The sequence below is a fragment of the Macaca mulatta genome, chromosome 15 (genome assembly GCF_049350105.2).
Source record: "Macaca mulatta isolate MMU2019108-1 chromosome 15, T2T-MMU8v2.0, whole genome shotgun sequence".
NCBI classification, from domain to species: Eukaryota; Metazoa; Chordata; class Mammalia; order Primates; family Cercopithecidae; genus Macaca; species Macaca mulatta.
This window is the reverse complement of record NC_133420.1, coordinates 96,464,565-96,488,207: the sequence shown is the minus strand read 5'-3', so window position 1 is coordinate 96,488,207 and position 23,643 is coordinate 96,464,565. Positions and strand designations below refer to the sequence as shown.

The following is a 23,643-nucleotide window of genomic DNA, read 5'->3' as shown; positions in this document are numbered from 1 at the left end:
TTATTCTAGCGATGCTGGCAGCTGATTAGATGGCGCCCACCTAAATTTGAGGGTGAGTCTGCCTTTCCCAGCACACTGACTCAAATGTTAATCTCTGTTGGCAACACCCTTACAGACACACCCAGGAACAATACTTTGCCTCCTTCAATCCAATCAAGTTGACACTCAATAATAACCATCACACTGACTAGGAAAAAGAAAAGAAGAAACCTCAAATTATTATAATCAGAAATGAAATTGGTATATTACTACTGAATTTACAGAAATATAAAGTATTATAAGAGAGTACTACAAGCAATCATATGGCAACAAATTGGATAACCTAGATGAAATAGACAAATTCCTACAAACATAAAACCTACAAAGACAGAATCATGAAGGAATAGAAAATCTGAGTAGACCTGTAACTAGTTAGGAGATTGAATTAGCAATAAAAAAATCATTGAACGAAAATATGCCCTGGTCCAGATGGCTTCACTGGTGAACTAACAGCAATCTTTCTCAAAGTTTTCCAAAACATTGAAGAGGAGGAAACGCTTCATAACACAGTTTATGAAGCTACTATTATCTGAATGTCAAAGCCTGACAAAGAAACTACAAGAAAATAAAACTGTAAACCAGTATCATGAACATCGATCCTGGTCTGATACAACAACACAAAATGCTAGCAAACAAAATTCACCAGCATATTAAAAGTGCGATTCACCACAACCGAGTGAGATTTATTCCTTGAACAGAAGGATGGTTCAACATATGAAAACTGATCAATGTATAATAATTCACCATATTATTATAACAGAATAAAAGGGAGAAAACACAAGTGATCATCTCAAATAATGCAGAAACAATATTTGACAAAATTCAACACTCTTTTATGATAAAAATACTCAAGAAACAGGAATAGAAGGAAAGTGCCTCAGCGTAATGGAAGCCATATAACAACATCCCATAGCAAACATCATACTCAATGGTGAAAGACTGAAAGGTTTTCTTCTAAGACAAGGAAGAGAGCAAGGATGCCCATTTTCATCACTTCTATCCAATATAGGACTAGAAGTCCTAACAAGTAATTTGGCAATAAAAAGAAACAAAAGACATCCAAATTGGAAATGAAAAAGTAAAATGATCTCTGTTAACAGAAAATATGACTTTATATGTAGAAATCTTAAGTATTCTACAAAAACCTGTTAAAACTAATGGACATATTCAGCAAAGGCAAGGGACTTGAATAGACATTTCTCCCAAGAAGATATATGAATGCCCACTAAGCATATAAAAAGATGCTCAACATCACTAGTCATTAGAGAAATTCAAATCAAAACCACAATTAGTATGGATATATATAAAAAAGAAAATAACAAGTGTTGGTGCAGATGTGGGAAAACTGGAACCCTTGTGTACTGTTGGTGGGAATGATACAGCTGTTGTTGAAAGCAATATGGCAGTTCCTCAAAAAATTAAATGTAGAATTACCATATGATCCAGCAATTTCATATCTGAGTATATACCCAAAAGAACTGAAAGCAGAATCTTGAAGATATGTTTGTACTCCCATGTTCACAGGATTATTACTCATATAGGTGAAACAGTGAAACAACCTGCTATGACTTGAATGTGTGCCCTCTATAATTCAGTTGGGATGGTATTAACAGGCAGGCCCTTTACAAGGTGATTAGGCCATGAGGACCTTTCCCTGTGAATGGGATTAAGGCCTTTATAAATGACATTTCACGCAGTATTCAGCTCATTTGTCCTTCCACCTGCCTTCCACCATATGAGGACACAGTGTTTCTCCCCTCCAGAGGATGTAGCCTTCACCAGACAACTAAACATACTGGCACCTTTATCTTGGACTTCCCAGGCTCCAGACCTGTGAGAAATAAATTTGTCCTTTATAAATTACCTAATCTCAGTATGTTGAGCAGAAAGTACCTCAGCAGCATAAAATGGACTCAGACACAATCTAAGTGTTCATCAGTAGATGCATGAATAGGTAAAACATGGCATACACATAAAATGAAAAATTATATAGCCTTAAAAAGCAAGGAAATTCTGACACATCCTACAACATGGATGAACTTTGAGAACATTATTCTAAGTGAAATAAATTAATCACAAAAAGAAAAATACTGTATGATACCACATATATGAAGTACCTACAGTAGTCAAAATTATAGCAACAGTGGTTACTGGGAGCTGAGAGGAGGAGGAATAGTGACTTACTGTTTAATGGACATAGAGGTTTCATTTTGTGAGATGAAAAAAGTTCTGCGGATGGATGGTGGTGATGGCTGCACAACAATATGAATGTAGTTATTATCAGTGAACTGTACACTTAAAAATGGTTAAGATGGCAAATGTTTTGGTGTGTGTGCTTTATCACAACAAGAATGTTGAAAAAATGACCTTTCAGAGATAGTAGACTGTTTATAGTACTTTGGAATAACACACAGATGTCCTTGAAAATCTTTTCAGGAATGGGCCTTTACTGGTATGGTTGTTTAAGAGCAAAGTATTTAGGAGAGTTGCTCCACTTACAAATCAATCATGGAATTTTCTTGTTAAAGACAAGAGTTGAAACTTTCTGTAATGACAAGTAGCTGTCAAAATTATCCCATCCAGGAAGGATTTTTGAAAAAATAAACTTATTTTGCCATTCTGAAATGATGATTTTTTAGTAATGAATGCAAGAAGAACTATTTTTCAAAAGAAACTCACACTATGGAAAGAACATTTTGAAAGTGGCTCACTGGAACATTTCATTGTTATATGGTTTTATCGCTAAAAATGATATAAAAACCTTATATCTGCAAATTTTAAAAACTTGGCAATATAATTTTAAAACTTAAAAACAATCTTTCAAAAGAATAATTTAAATAATTTTAAATCTGTTTCTTAAAATGTAAAAATGCCACACATCCTGATTCATTTGTAAGAGAGCTTCTGATTGACATCAGGACAAAGAGAAATGCATTAAATGAATTTCACATGCTTCGCATAATGGTGAATGGGTTGAAAAGTGAATATTATTTACTTAGCTCAAACCATTTTACTTTTCTTCCATTTGAATTTGTATATCTGATGTTTGTTTTTTAACAGCTGCAACAGCCCTTATAACCAAATATCAAAATAAACTTAACATGCAAACAGATCTTTAAATCACAATATCACCAAACAGTCAATCAATATGTTAAATTACACAATACGATAGGTTTTTGTGTGCCATTAGTGAAATCTACAGATTTTTAAAATATTGTTTATTTCATTCTTATATTTTCTCCCTCTTATTTTTTATACTATCGCACTAATACTCACACAGGCTACAACATGGATGACTAGAAGTACATGTTGACCAGAAGTTTACTTTTGTTTTTGAGGTATGATTTACATATAATGAAACACTAATTTTAAATGTATAGTTTGATATGTTTTAATAAATATATATATATCCATGTAACCACCACCACAATCAAGATATAGAAAATACCCATCCCCATCAAACTTCCTACATGCCTCTTCACAGTTCACAGTTCATCCTACCCCCCTTTAACATCCACCATCCCTCAGCCACCACTGATCTGCTTTCTGTCACTGTAGATTAGTTTTCCCTGTTTTAGAATTTCATACGAATGATTCATACAGTATACGCGTCTTTCGATTGGCATAATGTTTTTAAGATTCGTCTATATTGTTATGTGCATAGATAGTTCACTTTTGTGGCTTAACAATAGTCCATTGTTTAGATTCACCACAATCGGTTTATTCTTTCATTTGTTAATAGGCATTTGGGTTGTTTCCAGGTTTTCAAGTACAAATCTTTGTGTGGACATAAATTTTCATTTCTCTTAGGGAAACACAAAAGAATAGGATTGCTGGGTCATAGGGGAGTGGATGTTTAATTGTGTGAGAAACTGCCCAGTTATTTTTGAAAGTGTGTCATTTTCTATTTCTACCAGCAATATATGAGGCTTCCACTGGCCCCACATCCTTGTCTACTTGCTTATTGTCATTCTTTTAAATTTTAGCTATTCATGGGTATACAGCGACATCTCATCATTTTAACTTTGGAGAATGTTTCTAACATACATAAAGTGTGAATACAGTAATACACATATAGCTTCCAAATTAAATCACTACGTATATATTGGCAGGATCGCCCCAAATGTTCACTGGTCATGATACCCAGCCAAACCCTTGGAGATATACACAGTAATGGCCAGGTCACTGCCTTAAGTGCTAGCTACCACAGTACTTACAAATTTGTTTTTTCAGATACTACAGCATGAAGGTTTTAGAGTTTAAAATGTTGTACTTTTAAGGAGTTTAAGGAGGAGAAAGAATGATTTTCTTGCTTTTACTTCTAACTTTGGTAGGTGCTAGCAGAGGCTGCCTATCCACTGGGGTAGTGAGGAGACTATGCAGCGTGTTTTCGCTCCAGTGTTGTACCTGTAGTGACAGCTTTGGTTTCACCTGTGATTGAAGTTCATTTGCACAGAGGGTGCCCCTAAAGAAAAACACATTTCCCCTTCCAGCATTGCCCAGAAGGCAGCTGGGCCCCAGCAGTTTCTTGGGCACTTTACTTGCCGTTCACACTAAAGTTTAGGGACACTCATCCGTCATTTCACGGCTTGTTGGCAGAAAAACAACAGTGCAAATACCAAGAAACCTCAGCAGTGAGTCAGTTTCAAGCAGGTCAGATGTCCCGTAATATGCGCAGTGTGATAGTTTAATCAGAGAATCATGCGGTATTATTGCTTCTGCCTGAGAGGAGAGCTTTTCTTTTCAAGAAAGCGCTTTTCAGATAGCTATTAGGTTGCTGAATGAGGAACTGCACAAAAGAAATGCTGGCTCCTTGTGGTCTTTCAGATCATTAAAAAGTAACCCAGGTGGCAAAACCAGTTATCATTTTCTCAGCTACAGTAGATAAAAGAGCAAGACTGGACACCAATCTGTGGCTACATGATGGCAAAACCATCAGCCCAGAGCAAAACAGGGTTCATCAATTCCGTGGAAAATACGGAGTCAAAGAGATTACTTGGCATTGTGCAGGCGCCAACCTGTTGATTTGACTGATTTTGCTTTTTCAGATGTTGATCTAGTCTTGAAAAGTCTCACACACCCAAACTCACTGATCCTGATTTTCTCTCTCTTGCAGCACCTTGTACATATAGGATAAAACTCTTGAGGTACCCAGCTGGAAAAGGAAAAGTTAGGGGGACGTGAGGCCAATTCCCTGCTAGGGTTAAAGGAGTTCCAATACATTGTTAGCAATGATTAGTAATCAACCATCTGAATGCTTTTTAGTTTCATTATGATACAGAAATTATTAGGAAATAATTTTTAGGCAGATAGAAAGGGCAAAAGGAGTTCTTGGAAAGGCTTTTTCTTTTAATAACAGCAACCCCCGAACCATTTATTTTCTAACAGAAAATGGCTTGAAGGGTCAGGTCGGCAAGATTTGATATGCAAATGCTGGCCATTAGAAACGGTCCACCCAATATGGCAATTCCTGCCTCCTTCTTCTTGTCACCAGGTGTGCCAAGAGTCACGGCTGCCTCCAAGTAACACCATGTGTTCAGAACATCATGGCGACCCATATTTGCATACTAAAGGGGTAAGGTAGGAGGGCCCGGTTTTTCCCGGGCTACCTAAATGACACACCTCATCAAAACCAATCCCCTGGGCCCTATGCAAACCAAACACCGCCTCCTACAGCATCCCAATATAAGCAATCACTTTCCATCGCACAGGAGATTTCTCTTCATTTGAGTCTCCCCTCCCTCTGTCTCTGTACAGGGGAGCTGTTTTCTTCGTCCTTCCTTCTTCTTGCCTAATAAACTTTCTGCTCCTTAAAGCCACTCCATGTGTATTCATGTTGTTTTATCTAAATTGGCATGAGACCGAGGACCCTGGAATTCCTCCAGTCACTGAAGCCATATCAATTATTTAGTGTACTTAAATTATAGTCCGTCCCAATGTTCCTTCTTTTCTTGCCAAGAAAACATGCAGCCTAATTACAGTCCCCCTAGAATGTGTGGCTGCTGCAGTAGAAAAATGCTTTAGATCAACAAGCATTTTCTCTAAACATGCTGCTTCTCTCCTGTAATGCCCAGAATCAAATGGGTCCTTAAATAGGGGCCCATGACAGCAATGCACAATAGTGGCTTCTAGGAGCAGATGGGTAAGCAGAAAACTAAAAGAGGAAGGTAGGTGGCTGAGAGAAAGACTTTGGCTTAGAAAAGTAGATTTCAGAAGCTGCAAAGTGAGCTAAGAAAGTTGCTTGAATTGTGGTTTAAATACTGAAATGACAGACATGTCAATGTTGGAAACAAGAACAATTTCTCATGGCAGAGGTCTCTTAGTCTGTTTGTGCTGCTCATACAAAATACCCGAAACTGAGTATAAAGAAACGTATTGCTCCCAGTTCTGGAGTCTGGGTAGCCCAAGATTCAGGTGCTGCAGGTTTGGTGTCTGGGGAAGGTCCGTTTTACAAAGATAGATCTGTCTAGGTGTCCTCATATGGTGGAAGGGATGGATAAGGTCAAAAGGGGATGAACAGTGTCCTCATGCATCAAAGAAATGAAAGGGCAAAAGGGAACACCCTAAACTAGTTATCCCCAGCTCTTTTCTAGGGTACAAATACCTTCATAAAGGCAGAACCCTCATGACTTAATCACTTCCTAAAAGGTCTTCCCCACCTCTTAATACCATCACAATGGAGATAAAGTTTCAATAGTGAATATTGTGGGCACTGATACCATAGCAAAAGGAAAAGCAACTGGGGATTTGGACAAACTACTTAACTTCTCTAGGCTCCCTCTGTTAATTAAGGAAATTGGATCTCAGCTTCCAAAGTTTTTCTTGATCTCCTTCTGCAAGCAAAAGTTAATCCAGAAGCCCAATAAGTAAAACTGATAGAAGGGGTGTTGTTCTCATGGTAGAGGTTTTTGGGGAGGTAGGCTTGCTGTTGAAGTTCAAGCTCCCTTACCCTTCTAACTTAGTCCCGGAAGGAACTTCTTGGTGCATCTTTCAATAGCACTGTGGTAAATCATTTTTAGGGGTTGTTTCAGTTTCGATGTTATATAATCCTACTGGTTCTCAAAGTGTGATGCCAGAAGCATCATTATTAGACATGCAGATTTTCAAGCGACTCCCCATACTTACTGAATCAGACACTCTGGAGATGGGCCCCAGCAATCTGTGTTTTAAAAGCCCTTCAGGGGATTCTAATGCACCTCTTTGAGAGCCATTGTTTTGCTCCCCAATGCTAAAGAGCTGTGTTCCTTCTGAACAGTTGCCAATACTGACACCATTCAAGGAGAACTGAGTAGACTGGGGTAAGCAAGGAAAGAAGCAAGTGGGGAAAGAACTTAGGAACAACTGTGAATTTCTCCTGAGAATCAGATACCAGAGAGCTGCTCAAGACACTGCCCTGCCAAGTCTTTAGATCCTTTGAGAAGAGTTGGGAAACAAGTACATCCTCAGCATCTGTAATGTTTGGGTTTTAAAAAGCAGTGACAAAGGACATTTCAACATGCAATTGAAACAACATGCTTTTGAAAAAATGTGCTCTGCCTGGCCCTGTCCTCCCCACTGTTGCCTAATGATCCCCCTTCCATGATATTTGTTTGGTTAGTTTATACAGAGATATGGATGAAATGAGGCCCCATAATAATGTCAACGATAACCATGATGACAATAATAGCAGTAGCTAGAGAATGGCAGGCACTGTGCTAATTTACATTGGTTTTCTTATTCAATCCTTATAATATCTTTATGAGGGACTATTGTTATCTATAATTTTATAGGTTAAAAAAATGAGGTCGGGAAAGGTCAAGTAACTTGTGTGGTAGGCAAAATAACGGCTTCCCAAAGATGTCCACATCCTGATTCCTGAAAACTGTTAATGTGTCATATTACATATCAAAGGGATTTTGGAGATATTAAAAATGGCGAAATGGGGAGATTATCTTAGATTATCTAGAAGTGTCCAAAATGGTCACCAGAGTCCTTATAAGAGGAAGGCAGGAGGGTCAGAATCAGAGAAGGAGATATGATAATGGAAGCAGAAGTCAGAGTGATGTAGCCACAATCCAAGTAACGTGGGCAACCTCTAAAGGCTGGAAAAGGCAAGAAGCTGATTCTCCTCTAGAGTGTCCAGAAAGAACAGATTTCTGCAACACCTTCATTTTAGCCCCATGAGACCCATTTCTGACTTCTGACCTCCAGAGTTGTAAGATAATACAACTGTATTTTTTGTTTAGCTACTGTTTGCATTAATTTTTTACAGCAGCAATAGGAAACGTAATACATTTGTCAAGGTCACACAGCCATTAGGTCATAGGGGCAGGGATACAACGTTACACTGTCTGATTCCAGAACCCACCCTCAATTTGAATCCTTGCAAAGGTATTTAGGATCTACCCTACAGGGATGTGAATGTCAAGCGAGATGAAGACACATGGATACTCTCTCCCAAGTTGTCTTTTGTCCTCATCAATCACCAATCTAGCTATGAGAAGGCTCTTTATTTCTTCGATGAGGCTTTGTGGCAAACAGTGGGACATTCCACATGGACTACTTTAAACTCCTCCTCTAAATGTATTACTTGCTGAATTTGCCAATGGAGCAGGGTTCCTCTTTGGATGGCAGAACTGTCTCCGTGTTTAAGTGCTTCATAACAGGTTGCTTGGTAAGTGAATGGTTTTTCTCTTCCTTCCTGAATGAACTATCTACACGGGTAGGTGCTAGTCAAACACATTCACTTCTTCACTTTCAAGGGAACAACCAGTTCCTGCTTACCTGGACATTCTAGAAGGAAGCAGCAAGGAATTGTTTTCACAAGTCATGTCCCACCTTCATGACTACCTTCTCTGAGGTTCTTTCTTAACTGTGTAATGTGGGGATGGTATTGTTTGCTCCAAGCACCACAAAGACTCTTCCTGAAGATCTATGAGTTTATAGATGTGGAAATGCTTTCAAAACTCAAAAACTTCAGCTCTGCCAAATGCTTATTATTGTTTCCTTAACAGATTCCTTATTGCCACCTTTTAACTTCATTGTCAGTGCAAAAATAAAAAGTGTTGACAGGCTGGATGGAATCTTGTGACTCAGGCATTTGGTGTCTGTGGGAGAGTGAGGAGGAAGGAGAAGTTAGCAATTGGAGACACTTAAGAAATTGGAGAAAAACCCTAGCTCAAAGAGTTGAAATCAGGATAAATTCATACAGAAAAACTTCAAAGTATATGCTTTTTCTAGTGTTCAAGATTGAAAATGAGAAGTACCTTTCCAATAATTGGCCTTCAAAGCATTTATGAAGACATTATCAACACATTTAAGATGGGGGACCCCATGTGTTTTCAAAAATCTCATTGCTAGCAGTAAGACATGAAAAATGAAAAGAGGACCATTTAAGTTCTTCTCATCCTTCAGGATCCAATTGAAGTCACATATCTTTTCTGAAGGCTTCCCTAACCACCCCAGCTCATGGGAATGGTTCCTTGTGTAGACATGGCATGTTTCATCTCTGCCATTCATGGGCACTTGGCATTCACTGTGTGCCAGGAATTTTATTTGTTTGAAAACCAACTGGATTTTAAGTTATGTGCTCTATGTCCTCCCAGGTCTTAGAATAATATAGACTACATCAGATCAGGTGATGTATTCAATTTCTAGAAAACTTTTGCTTACAACTAAAGGACTCATACCATATCGCCTTGTGGCTTTTCCTAAGCTTTTGGTATTATCCTGCTTGCTCCCTCACTCTATCTTCCTTTGATTTACTGTCATCTTTTCTTTACTCTACATCAGCTTCCTTTTGGTAGCCCAAAGTCAGAATCCTGGATCTTGAAGTACATGCTGTGACATACCAGACCAATCCTTGCTTCTGGACCAAGGTACCCATTCCCCCAACTTCTGGGAATACTGGCAGATGATGGCTCTCAGGTGAGTCATATTCTAAGTGCTGCCCAGGAAAGCCATCTTACCCAAGGTCACACTTCTTCCTCAGTGTGTGTGCATAAAAAAATGTGGAATATAAAGTTCCCCGCCTCAAGGTGGTTCAACTCTGAAGGGCCACCCCAGCTCAAGAACTCCCTGTGCGATTGGCTGAGTCCTTTAGTATGACTATATTGCAGCTTAACTCCCCCCTCAGCCAATCTGTCCTGCTTCCTTCACTTCCCCAGAAGTGAGGCTCCTGAGAGCTTTCCCAATATACTTCCTGCTTACAAACCTCCACATAAGAGGATGTTTCCTAGAGAAGCTGCTCTATGACAGATCTTTCGTATAAATAAGAGGACAAACAGTGTCCACAGCAAGGAGGATTGATGGAGGCCTGTCTCACCTAAAGTCAAGCCAGACCAATCTGGCCACAGCTACCAATTCCTGGCAGTGAACACAGCCATCATTCTGGCCATAACATGCCAGAAAGGTGAACTTTGGCTATTTGTGGTCTCTGTTATTGCTCTCCAGTAGAACTTTCTGTGCCGATGGGAATGTATTCTACGTCTTTCCTGTCCAATGCAATAACCAATAGCTACTTGTGGCTATTGAGCACTAGAAATGCTATGGTGACTAAGGAGTTTAATTTTTTACTTTTATTTTTATTTTATTTTAGTCTCACTTTGTTGCTCAGACTAAAGGGCAGTGGCGTGATCTTGGCTCACTGCAACCCCTGCCTCGTGGGTTCAAGTAATTCTCATGCCTCAGTCTCCCGAGTAGCTGGGACTACAAGTGCTTGCCACCATACGTGACTAATTTCTTTTCTTTTCTTTCTTTCTTTTTTCTTTTTTTTTTTTTTTATTTGAGGTGGAGTCTCGCTCTGTGCCCAGGCTGGAGTGCAGTGGCACGATCTCAGCTCACTGCAACCTCCACCTCCCTGGTTCAAGCAATTCCCCTGCCTCAACCTCCCGAGTAGCTGGGATTACAAGCACATGCCACCATGTCCAGCTAATTTGTTGTATTTTTAGTAGAGACAGGGTTTTACCATGTTGACCAGACTGGTCTTGACCTCCTGACCTCAGGCAATCTGCCTGATTTTTTGTATTTGTAGTAAAGACAAGGTTTTGCCATGTTGGCCAAGCTGGTCTCAAATGCCTGACCTCAAGTGATCCACCCACCTTAGGCTCCCAAAGTGCTGGGATTACAGGTGTGAGCCACTACACCCAGCCAGGAATTTAAATTTTATTAATTAATTTATATTTAAATAGCCACATGTGTGTGATGGCTACCATATTGCACAGAGCAGCTCAAGATGATGAGCTGCTCTACAGAGGGCATGTCACAACAGTTCCAGTTCCATATGCCTTTACTTCCACCACTCCAAGTGGAAAACACTTGGTCTGACCCTTAAAAATCATTCTGATGAGGCATATCTAGGAACTGTGTACTAGTGATGTCTAATTATAAAGTGGCCCAATAATGACTCTGAACATTGTTAAATCTGAGTGCCAGAGAACTTTGTTGTATGTTTAAGTTGATTATAGCACAGAAATCTAGTCATAATCACTCACTTTAATTGTCTTTTATTCTGGTGACCCTTTAAGGAGTTTCTCATTTAGTTAGAGAGATATAACATCTATCTGTGTATAAATTGAAATTAAGGAATTCCCTTTTCTCGATTTTATACTTGTATAGATTTCATGAATGCTTACTTCTTTTCCATTTGGTCTATATAATCTCGGGGACTTTGCTTTATGTTTCGTATATACGAAAAGGTAAAAAAGAGCAAGAGATAGCTTCCAGCTTGAGGTGGGAAGGTTCACAGCTTGGAGACCCACGGGAGATCTTTCGTCCTGCCCTGTTCCTTAAACAGGAATGATATCTTATTACTGACGCAGAAATGTCACATGGGACCCACAGTGAGAGCATGTAGCCACACCTTGCCAAGCTTGTGACCACTCCTGCAAAAACATGTACATGCATGCCATACAGATAAGAAGTCATTGCCATCAGCCTGCCTACCAAGGACCAACCCTTACAAAATCAGGCTGTTCTACTAAGTGAAACTGAAATTGAATTCAATGCAATTTGAAAGTATTCTGTTTACTTAAAGCCTAGAAGCCTGGCGTGTGAAGAAGAATCCAGGGACAGGAGATGGTTGTTAAATTTGTACATTTTTCTTTCTTGTTGCAATTTTATCTTTGCCGAGAAATTTAATGAAGACTCCAGAGAAAAGAATTAAATGTCTGCTGGTTCAATTACCAAGTAATGAAAAGGTCGAAAGGAGCACCATGCACTGTGTGCGGAGCTGCTAGTTCAGCCTATTCTTAGAGTAAAATTCTTTTCCGTGCTGTTCACAGTCGCATTTTGCCACCCACAAACTGTACAGATGAGTGTTGGTGTGAGAAGCAAAAACCACGTGCTGGTACAGATCATCCTCCACAGGGTGAAAGGGCCTTGGTCCCTGGGGAGCATCTCATGACACCCACGCAGGAGCTATGGGCAGAGTAGAGGCCATGGATTTCAGGAGGGACCAGTCTGTTGTTAAATCCACACTTTGAGAAGATTCTAATCATCCTTGGTGCTGAATACATTTTTAACCAGCCTGTTCTTAGGACCACATGCAGGGGAAGCCTCAGGAGCAAAACAGACTTGCCAGCAAGGATTTCAAGGGCTCCCAGCAGTCCCTGACAGCATTTGGAAAGCCACTCCTGTCCCCAACCTGCCCCAGTTGTACATAGAAAAGAAAGATTCCTGTAACACACAAATCCTCTACAGCAGCTAAAACCAAAGATAAACTATGGTGCTTTGGAATTCCTTAGAATTTTGGTTCTAATGTTTTCAAAATCAAGCCTCCAAGAGACTGAGGCAGGAGAATCGCTCGAACCTGGGAGGCAGAGTGTGCAGTGAGCCGAGACCGTAGCACTGCACTCCAGCCTGGGTGAAAGAGCAAGACCCAGTCCCCCCGCTGCCACCACCCCAAAAATCAAGCCTTCCTAGAAATACTATGCAAGGGAAGGGAAGAGGCAGTGAAGTATAGACTCCTCTTACCTCAGCACCATGGTGACAGTCTCCCTGCTCATGCTGGGACCAATGCAAACACCTGTTACCACCAACAATGAAAGACTGAATGAGAAAGTCATCATATAGCTTATTCTTCAGCTTTAAATCAAGTTCTCTTTTGGTTATATAAAAGTCTTGTTTTTGGGAAATACATACTGAAATGCTTAATGATAAAGGGTTATGGCTATGATATATATAACTGACCCATAGAAAAAGTATGTGTCTCTATATCTCTGGACATAGATGTATGTGTTCATATACATACATGTATATGTGTTCATATACTTACATGTGTGTTCATATACATACATGTACACTCATAGTGTTCATATACATGTGTGTTTTTCATATATACATTCATGTTTATATAAATGTGTCTATATATTCATAAATGTGTGTGATCATATACATATGTGTGTTCATATACATATGTGTATACATATTAATATTAATGTATGTTTGCATGTGGTGGGAAGGCAAGCTAGAACAAATGATAAAGCAAAGAGGGTGAAATGTAAACAATAGGTGAATCTAGGGAAAGGGAATTTGAGTAGTCTTTGAGCTCTTTTTATTTACTTATTTGCTTATTTTATTTACTTATTAGAGATAGGGATTTCCTATGTTGCCGAGGTTGGAGTACAGTGGCTATTCACAGGCACAATCACAGTGTACTTGCACTTGCTATGGCTGGAGACAGGATTATGGCTCAGGAAGGTGAGAATATCTCTAGCTAATTTCTTCCTCTTTTTCCTTAAAGTACTATGTCCAAGGACATTAGATGTTTAAGGTTTTAAAAGTAGCTAAAGTATCTCAAACCACTTTAAAATATATGAAGAAAAGAAAACTCCCAAATTATTTATGCCACTCTTTTATTTTATTTTTTGGTCTCTTGTATAAGATACAACAAGATCAATACCTTATGAAAAATCAAAGCTCTTTGAATATAGGAAGAGACCTTGATTGTTACTGTTTCTCCTGTATTGCCCAACGACGGAATTGTAGAGTGCAATTGAGTAAAGACATGAATAAACGAATAAGCAGCACCTAAAATAAAGTTCTAAATTCAACCCCTCACCTTGAGAATTCATTTTAAAATCTACTAATATCTAAGCAGAGGCATTTTTATCTATGGAGTTCTCTCTACATATTTTTATCCTCCTTTTCTCTATTCTTTTTTAGACCTCTGTATCTAAAGCTGACTAGGGCCATTAGGAAAGAGAAAATGTAAGGTACAAAAGGGGAGAAGATATTTGCTACATACATTACTGATATAGGATTAATATATAGAAAATAAAATTCATTCCTACAAATAAATTAGAATTAGACAATTCAAAAGAAAAATTGTCAAAAACCTGAATAGGCATTTTACTGAAGAGAAAGCACAAATGGCCAAAATACTTGCAAATATGTTCAAAGTCATCAGTAAGTGGAAAAAAACAAATTAAAACCACAAAGATCCTGTCATAACCACTAAATTGGCAAAAATTTCAAAGTCTGACAATACCAAAGTGCTGACAAAGACATAGAACAATAGCACGCATATACTGCTGGAGGGAATAAAAATGGGCACAGCCACTTTGGAAAACAATTTGGCATTACATAGCAAAGTCGAAGGTATGCACACCCTATGACTCAACATTTCCACTCCCGTGTATGCCTGAGAAATTTCAGCAAAGACGCAGTGGAGACCGTGTGCAAAACTATTCATAATAATACTTTCATAATGGAAGCCATCCAAAGTCTGCCAACAAGACCAGTAACTTGAGGCATATCATATCATAAGACACTCTACAGCACTGAAAATGTATAAACAACAGCTGTATGCATCAACAAAGATGGCCCTCAGGAACATGATGTTGGGTGAAAAAAAGCAAATTGCAGGAGAATGCATACTTATGAGCCCATTCATGGAAAGTCCATAAGTGATATGTTTTTAGGAATAGAAATATATGTGGTAAAAGTATAAAGAATAAGAGAATGATAAACAAAAATTCACAATAGTGACTACCTCTGTTCAGGACAAAAAAGTAATGTGGGCTGGGCGTGGTGGCTCACGCCTATAATCCCAGCACTTTGGGAGGCCAAGGAGGGCAGATCACGAGGTCAGGAGATCAAGACCATCCTGGCTGACACGGTGAAATCCCGTCTCTACTAAAAAAAATACAAAAAATTAGCTGGGCATGGTGGCGGGCACCTGTAGTCCCAGCTACTTGGGAGGCTGAGGCAGGAGAATGGCGTGAACCCGGGAGGCGGAGCTTGCAGTGAGCCAAGATCGCATCACTGTGCTCCAGCCTGGGCGACAGAGCAAGACTCCTTCTCAAAAAAAGGAATGTGATCAGGACAAGGTACATGGGCCTTTAAAGAAAATGCTAATGGTCTATTTCTTAAAAGGGAAAGTAGGCACACATTCATTGTATTGTTATTCTTTACACTATATATATATATATATATATATATATATATATACCCACAAATATTATTTGGTGTGTAGTTAATATTCAATAAAAATGACATTTAAGAATTGGTAAAGAAAAAAATGACTGAAAATATTTTCTTCAGGACTTGCTGGAAAAAGAAAAGAAAATACAACATACCAAGCCATTAGACTCTGACAATCTTTCCCTCCAAACATGCCAGAGTTGTTTACTTGTCTCTGGGTTCCTCTTTGCTCACTTACGCCAAAACCAACTATCACTCAGAGGTACCAGTTGTCCGGACTGGAAGAGGGTTTCATGATGCTCATCTGAAGCAGCAGCCAAGCTTTTCTCTCTATCTGTCATCCTACCCCTCATTAAAATTCAGGCCTCCTCCAGGTATGAATGACAAGCGCATTACCCTGTTCACACGGGTGCACACATATCCAATTCTGCAGTTTGATTGGGTTATTATTACATCCAAATATTACTGAAAGCCATTATTACCTGACTCTTGACTTTGACTTATTTTATAATATTTGTTCACATTTCATAATGATAATAGAGCACTACATTTAAAACAAATCTTCTCCCTCTTCTCCAATCAGAACCTGAAATCTTAAAAAGCTCCCTGAAACACAGAAACCTGTCTCTTCCTCTTCCTCTTAGCAACAGCCCCTTAAACCAAAAGTAAAATTTAGAGTGGTGTAGCTATTGTCATTACAACACTTAAAAGGAAAAAAATAAATCTAACTGCAGTGAAATATTACTCCTCACCCGGATAATTAAAAGAAAACATTCATGCCTCCCTTCCTCTACCCCAGCTCCATCTGCCACCCAGTGGATGGGAAGGGAGAAGATTTTGCTACAATTTCAGTATTGTGACAATTAAAAAAATTAATTTTGTCATATCAATCACTACAGGGAAATCAGGCTTGATTGGCGGTAACATTCCAATACAGCAAAAATTAGAGACTGGTTTTATTAGTCCATTTTCACACTGCTGATAAAGACATACCTAATACTGAGTAATTTATAAAGAAAAAGAGGTTTAATGGACTCACAGTTCCACGTAGCTGGGGAGGCCTCACAATCATGGTAGAAGGTGAAAGGCATGTCTTACATAGTGGCAGACAAGAGAGAATGAGAGTCAAGCAAAAAGGAGTTTTTCCCTTATAAAATCATCAGATCTTGTGAGACTTGTTCACTACCATGGAACAGTATGGGAAAACTGCTCCCATGATTCAATTATCTCCCACCGGCTCCCTCCCACAACACTAGCAATAAAGGGAACTACAATTCAAGATGAGATTGGGGTGGAGACACAGCCAAACCATATCACTGGTTAAAAAAAAAAATTATTCTAAATGACCTACGTGGAAGACTCCATTGCTGGGTACCCTGAAGTATACTGAAGACCCACTTATTAACTGCCTTAAAACTACAACCACTTACCTCAGCATACTGTGCTGCTGAACTGGCTTCAACTGCATAAACTCTCCTAGCTCCAGCCTGTATGGCAAAAAATGACAGGATTCCCGATCCACACCCAACATCTAGAACCACCCGAAAGGAAAGAAGACAAAAAAAGAAAAGTGTGAAAACACAAACAAGTGCTTGGCTACTGGCACAAAGCCAGCTTTGGGTGTTGAGGTCAGACTTATTAAAATACTAGCTTTGATGTTTCTAGTGGCCTTACCTTGGCAAGGTTATGAATCTCCGTGAGCCTTGTTTTTCTCACATGTTAAATGGGGTTAATAACAAACACTCTTAGAATTGGATGTAGAGATTAAATAATATGAAAGCATGCAAAGCACTTGGCACATAATTGATGTTTCACAAATTATTGCTATTATGATAGTTTCTTTGTAACATGGACTGCTTTGAGGATGCTCAGGGCCAAGAGAAGTAGGTGTCACAAATGAGCTTGCTCCACCAATTCTATCAGCATAAACAAATGAAAACGGTGGCCAGTAATTTTTGGAATGATATATCTAGGTTTAGAAATCACTGAAGATAGTCTTGAAAAATTCAAAAGTGAGGTGTGTGCTTTTATACCAGGCCCCCTCCATAAAGTTGGAGAGGTTTCTCTGGAGGGTAGGAGCAGATGAAGGTAGTGGAGTGATGAAATTTTTCTTCCACTCTCTGTGTTCAGATCTGGATCTTAGATCAAGAAAACCACCATTTACTGGCACAAAAAGGCCAACACTGAACCCTGCATGCAAGGGGTGGATGGTATGTGGTCAGCCCCTTTCTCCAAGCACTGCTGGAGCTAAGGCTCGAATCTCAGCCTGATCATTGAAATTTCGAGTTACTGTATTTCTGTCTCATTGATGCCTTTTAGTCTCAGCATCTTTTGGCACTAACTTTGAACAAGACATTTTACTTGGCTTTACCTCCTCACAATAACAATATGAGTAGACAACATTATTATGCCCATGTAATAGGTTAAAAAAAATCCCTGAAACTCGGAGACACTGAACAACCACCTCAAGTTCAGCTGGCAATAAATAGGGAGGCTAAGAGTTGACTCTGAACATGTCTGCCTTCATGCTCATGTTTTTTATTATCATACATTGCTTGCTGACATTCGTCTTCTATAAAACTGACATTTCAACACGGCAATACCAATAGACAATGGTTGACAAGGAAACAAAGCAGTATGTTTGTTGGAAAAATTAGAAAAGTTAAAAAATTATAGCAGGAAAAATTTGCCAAAAAACAAGAATTATTAAGATATGTGTGTGTGCATTTTAACTGCAATATCACACTGTGATGACACAGATACTGTGCCATTATTCTACGAGAACATGCTGTTAGTAATGGGTTCACAGTGCTCACTTATATTAATCTAGAGCTGTGGCTGTATTCCATACGGTTTCCTAGGGTTTGGGTAATTAGGAGCATTACCAATTTAAAATGTCACCCAGACTCCAAAATTGGCTATCAGGCTGTCTATACTTTTAGAAATAACAGTATTCTCTTTTCCTCATCCTCCCCAGGAAATACATCATCTTCATGTGGCCATGGTCTGTTGTAAGAACACTCACAAGTGCCATTTAAGAAATGGAGGCTGTTAAGTTGGAGAATGCAATCCACGGTCCCAAAGAAAAATGCACTACATTCAGAAGAATCTTTCTAGAACTTTCTTCGATTAAAAACACAACACTCTAAATTTCAAGTTCAGCCCAGGGTATGGATGCAAAGTTAAGAGACAATGGAAATTGCACCTGGATGCTCTGGGAACAGGTGCCCTGGAAATGTGTAAATGAAGTTCTTTATCTAATTTATTAAGATGGCACGAAGCACATCTTAGAGCAGTGTTTTCCAGTTCTTGTGATGCTGAAGACTAAAAACTAAAGGAACATCTCACCATTAGCAGAGAGATGGGGGAAAGGAAATTGGGAGAAAGAAAAAGAGACAGAGATGGGAGGGAGCCTTATGTGGTTGGGCTTTTGGAAATTTGGTCCATTTGGTAAAAAGATACTTTAACAGACCCAGGCCATATCTAGAGAAGTAGTGACAAATTATAAGCTGAGAAAATTTTCTAAAAATGCAAGCCAAAGTAACTTTAATCATTTGGCTATTTCAAAACAGAGTTAGGCCTTGAAAAAGAATCCAATCTTTTGCTAGCACTGTCCAGATAAGTCCATCTGCTGCCCACTTATGTGGATATTAAAAAATCTTAACAAGTAAATTTTCAGTCATGCCATGGGAAGAGACAGTGAGGAGGTAGAGGGACATTTCCCTTTCTCTACATAAGCCATGCAACTTTGGAAAACAAAGCCTTGGAGGACCAAGGATAAATTCTGTGGGGAAAAAAACCCTAAGAGTCATAGGCTCTAACGGAAATACACTACCTCAGCCCTTTCCATCTGTGGTTTCCAAGACTGTGGAAGAAGAAAAGTCATTAACACAGGTAATTCCATTATGCTTTCTTACATAGCACCTTAGGAAGCATTGGAGCTGCCTCTAATTGTATTTATTTCTTCTTATAGAGGTAATATTGAGCTCATTTCTTATTCTACCATTGGTAGGTCATCACAGAAGTGGATATATTTCAGGAACTTAGCAGTCATTGAGTTATACTTTCATGCTCTGGGAAAAAATATCTCCCCTCAGGCAGAGGCAAAATAGAGTAACTAAATCCCCTTGTATACGTAGAGCAGTTTACAGTTGCCAAAGGATGTTTGCCTGACATTATCTATTTGATCTTCATGCCTCTCTGGAATAGAAAGTACATACAGTTTTGTGCCCATTTTATTGATAAGCTGAGGCTCAGAGATACTAAGTAGCCAGCCCAAGTAGGTAGCAAGGTTGGTAAGCAGCAGTTGGCAGAGTTAGAATGAAAATCCAGTGTTTAACTCTTTGCACAACTCTCACTCTCTTTTTGTACAGAAAAAAAGAGAGAAATGAGTGTACTGTGAAGAGATGCAAATCTGGCCATATCACACTTCTAACAGTTCCACACATCTGGGGGAGAAGGAGAAGGTCTCTCTGGTATGTTGTCCTGAGTCCTGAGCCATCCAGTAATGGCTGACCTTTTTAGTCTCTTCTTCTTTACTCCTCTCCTTTCTTCCACACACACCCTAGGCTAGGAATCACGTCCCTTTACTTCATTCTGTGCTCCCTCATGTGCAATTCCCTGTGGCAGTGGGAGCCATCACCCCATACCAAATGTTCACACTCTCTCAGAATGCAGCTGCCAGGAAGCAGCTGCCTACCCAAGACTACTTCTCTCCACCCCCTTGCATCTACATGCATGGCCAGTGGAATGTGAGGCAAAGTGATGAGTGTCACTTCTGGGCCAAGGTGGTTAAAGGTCCAGCACACCTTCCCTGCACTGAAGATGAAAACAGCCTGAATCTCTGGATCACCACTTTGGGAAGAGCCACTCAGAACACACTGGACATGGCATGAGCAAGAAATAAATTTTATTATGATAAACAGCTGAGATTTAGAGATCGTTTTAGTAGTAGTTGGCATCCACTGATCAATACATTGCCCCTAGATAACATTCCCTCCTCTCATTTTTCTACCTGGGAAACATCCTTCAAGACCTAGCTCAAATCTCATATCTCAGGGATGCATTCCCTGATTCCCCAGTCGGGGTAGGCTGGGTTCTCTGGCACCTTGCATGTCACTCTCTAACAGCACTTATCACAGGATATGACAAGTAGTTATTTACACAGTTGTCTTTCCTGCTTAGCCTGTGAGCTTACCAAAGACAGGAATCACATCATCTCTCAGTACCTAGTGAGCACAGTAGGAAACATAAAAACCATTAATAAATATTTGTTGCCTAAATGACTGAATGGGATGGCCCAAGAGAGCAGTCTTTTAATTCCAACATCATTTTGAAATATCTTCAGGAAAGGCCTAAGACTTTTGTCTGCCATTTGGACTCTGGAAATGCTCTTGCATCACAAGGCAGCACCCAAAGAGGATGAGCTCAGGATGCCCTTGCTTTATTCAAGATTCATAGCCTGTAATGTTTCACTGAACCTTCCTTGTCTTCTGCATTCGGGCCTCTTTCTTATTTCTTGGCCTCCATGTCACCCCACGCATCTGACACTTTTTATCTTGATTTTCATGACCTCTATTCTTCCTCCTTGACTATGATTGGAACACGATCACCCTTCTGACTAGCTGAGGTAGCCTTCCGCCAAGTCCTTCTGCCTGAAAACAGGCGTTCTTAGAAGACTTTATGCTCATTCCTGCCACAGGCCTTAGTACATTCTGTTCCTTTTGCTTGCTATGCTCTCCATTACACACAATCTGCTTTCAGTCTGCGGTCATATTCTTTCACTTACTCAGTGACTATTGTGCTGGATATTTTCTATTTGCTCCTCCAGATCTATCCTCCACTCTTCTCATCTTGGTCTTTGGCAGGAGCCTGACCTATATTGACTGTAACAATGGGCTTTCTTGCCACTGGATTCTAGTTGGGATAAGTCAAGGGAAATGACAATAGGAGATCAGAGGGAGTGAGGATGGTGAGGTCAGATTATTTATTCTTTTTTTTTTTTTTTCTTATGCTTTATTATTTATTTATTTATTTATTTTTAAAAATTTATTTATTATTATTGTACTTTAAGTTGTAGGGTACATGTGCATAATGTGCAGGTTTGTTACATATGTATACTTGTGCCATGTTGGTGTGCTGCACCCATCAACTCATCATTTACATCAGGTATAACTCCCAATGCAATCCCTCCCCCCTCCCCCCTCCCCATGATAGGCCCCTGTGTGTGATGTTCCCCTTCCTGAGTCCAAGTGATCTCATTGTTCAGTTCCCACCTATGAGTGAGAACATGCGGTCTTTGGTTTTCTGTTCTTGTGATAGTTTGCTAAGAATGATGGTTTCCAGCTGCATCCATGTCCCTACAAAGGACGCAAACTCATCCTTTTTGATGGCTGCATAGTATTCCATGGTGTATATGTGCCACATTTTCTTAATCCAATCTGTCACTGATGGACATTTGGGTTGATTCCAAGTCTTTGCTATTGTGAATAGTGCTGCAATAAACATACGTGTGCATGTGTCTTTATAGCATCATAATTTATAATCCTTTGGGTATATACCCAGTAATGGGATGGCTGGGTCATATGGTACATCTAGTTCTAGATCCTTGAGGAATCGCCATACTGTTTTCCATAATGGTTGAACTAGTTTACAATCCCACCAACAATGTAAAAGTGTTCCTATTTCTCCACATCCTCTCCAGCACCTATTTATTCTTTTGGCTTCCTTTTTTCTGTGTCTCCATGGTTCTTGTCGGACTCCCATCTCTTACAGCTCTGATATTACGTCACATTTCCAGTAGCTACCTTTAGGTCCAGATAGAATAACAGGTTCACATTCTTGCTGGTAACAGAGTGCTTTCACTATCCCTTCTTTGTTCCCCTAACTCTGCCTACATCTTTGTAAATAGTCACGTTATCTTTAACTCTCTTTAAACACCCTGTGTGATGGTTAATACTGAGTGTGAACTTGATTGGAATGAAGGATACAAAGTATTCATCCTGGGTGTGTCTGAGTGGGTGTTGCCAAAAGAGATTAACATTTGAGTCAGTGGTCTGGGGAAGGTGGATCCTTAATCTGGTAGGCACAATCTAATCAGCTTCTAGCAAATATAAAGCAGCCAGAAAAACTTGAAAAGGAGAGACTGGCCTAGCCCCCCAGCCTACATTTTTCTCCTGTGCTGGCTGCTTCCTGCCCTTGGACATTGGACTCCAAGTTCTTCAGTTTTGGGACTTGGGCTGGCTCTCCTCGCTCCTCAGCTTGCAGACAGCCTATTGTGGGACCTTGTAATCACATAAGTTAATATTTAATAAACTCCCTTTTAGATAGATAGGTAGATTATAGATATAGATATGGATATATCTCCAATTAGCTCTGTCCCTCTAAGAGAACCCTGACTAACACACCCTGTCATGTGTGCTGTCTCTCTCCTGCAGGGACCCTGGCTGTTAAACCAACTCATCCTTAAGGTCACAAACATCTCCACCTTTTAATCTTCAGTGTCGGGAAGGTATGCTGGACCATTAACCACTTTGGTCCAGAAGTGACACATCACTTCCTCTTACATTCCATTGGCCATGCATGTAGGTGCAAGGGGGTGGGGAAATGTAGTCTTGGCTAAGTCCCAAACATCTCCCCTGGTCTTTGCTCTCCTACCATGCTAAGTCCTCTTGTTGTATACTTTCTTATCAGCATCTCTTCATACTCTTTCCTCATAACATTCACCAGAATTGTAATTTTTCATATAATGAATGATTATTTGATTAATATCTGCTCTCTCCCCTGGATAGTAATCTTCATTAAAGGAGAGACCCCATCTGTTTCTCACTATTGAATCTGACATGTAGTACAGGGTCTGGTGCACAGTGGAGACACTCACTAAATCTTTGTTGAACAAACTGAAGGAATGAAAAGGTCTCTCACTACCACAAAGAGAGGACAGATTCATGATCCAGAAAATATGGTACAAATCTGTCACCTTGCTGAGAAGCCACCTTATACCAACATAAGTCCTCACCAACCTAGTGAAATTAAGAATCTTTCAAAGGATTACTTTCTTTTGACCTTGCCATACTCTCCCTACATTACCATCCAGTTAGGTCTTGTGGACAATCACCTTCTAGAGAGCGAATTCATCCTCAGCTGCCTGTTGGATACACAGGCAGTGACTGTAGACATGGCTATTTTTTGGCTTATACATAG

General features: G+C 39.6%; 1 protein-coding gene across 1 annotated transcript in view; it reads right to left on the bottom strand.

Moving 5' to 3' along the window:
- Nucleotides 1-23,643, bottom strand: part of LOC100424819 (histone-arginine methyltransferase CARM1-like) — a 255,681-nt gene that overhangs the window by 69,022 nt on the left and 163,016 nt on the right. The window contains 1 exon segment of the mRNA XM_077966419.1: nucleotides 16,872-16,972. Coding sequence (XP_077822545.1) covers nucleotides 16,872-16,972 — 101 coding nt within the window.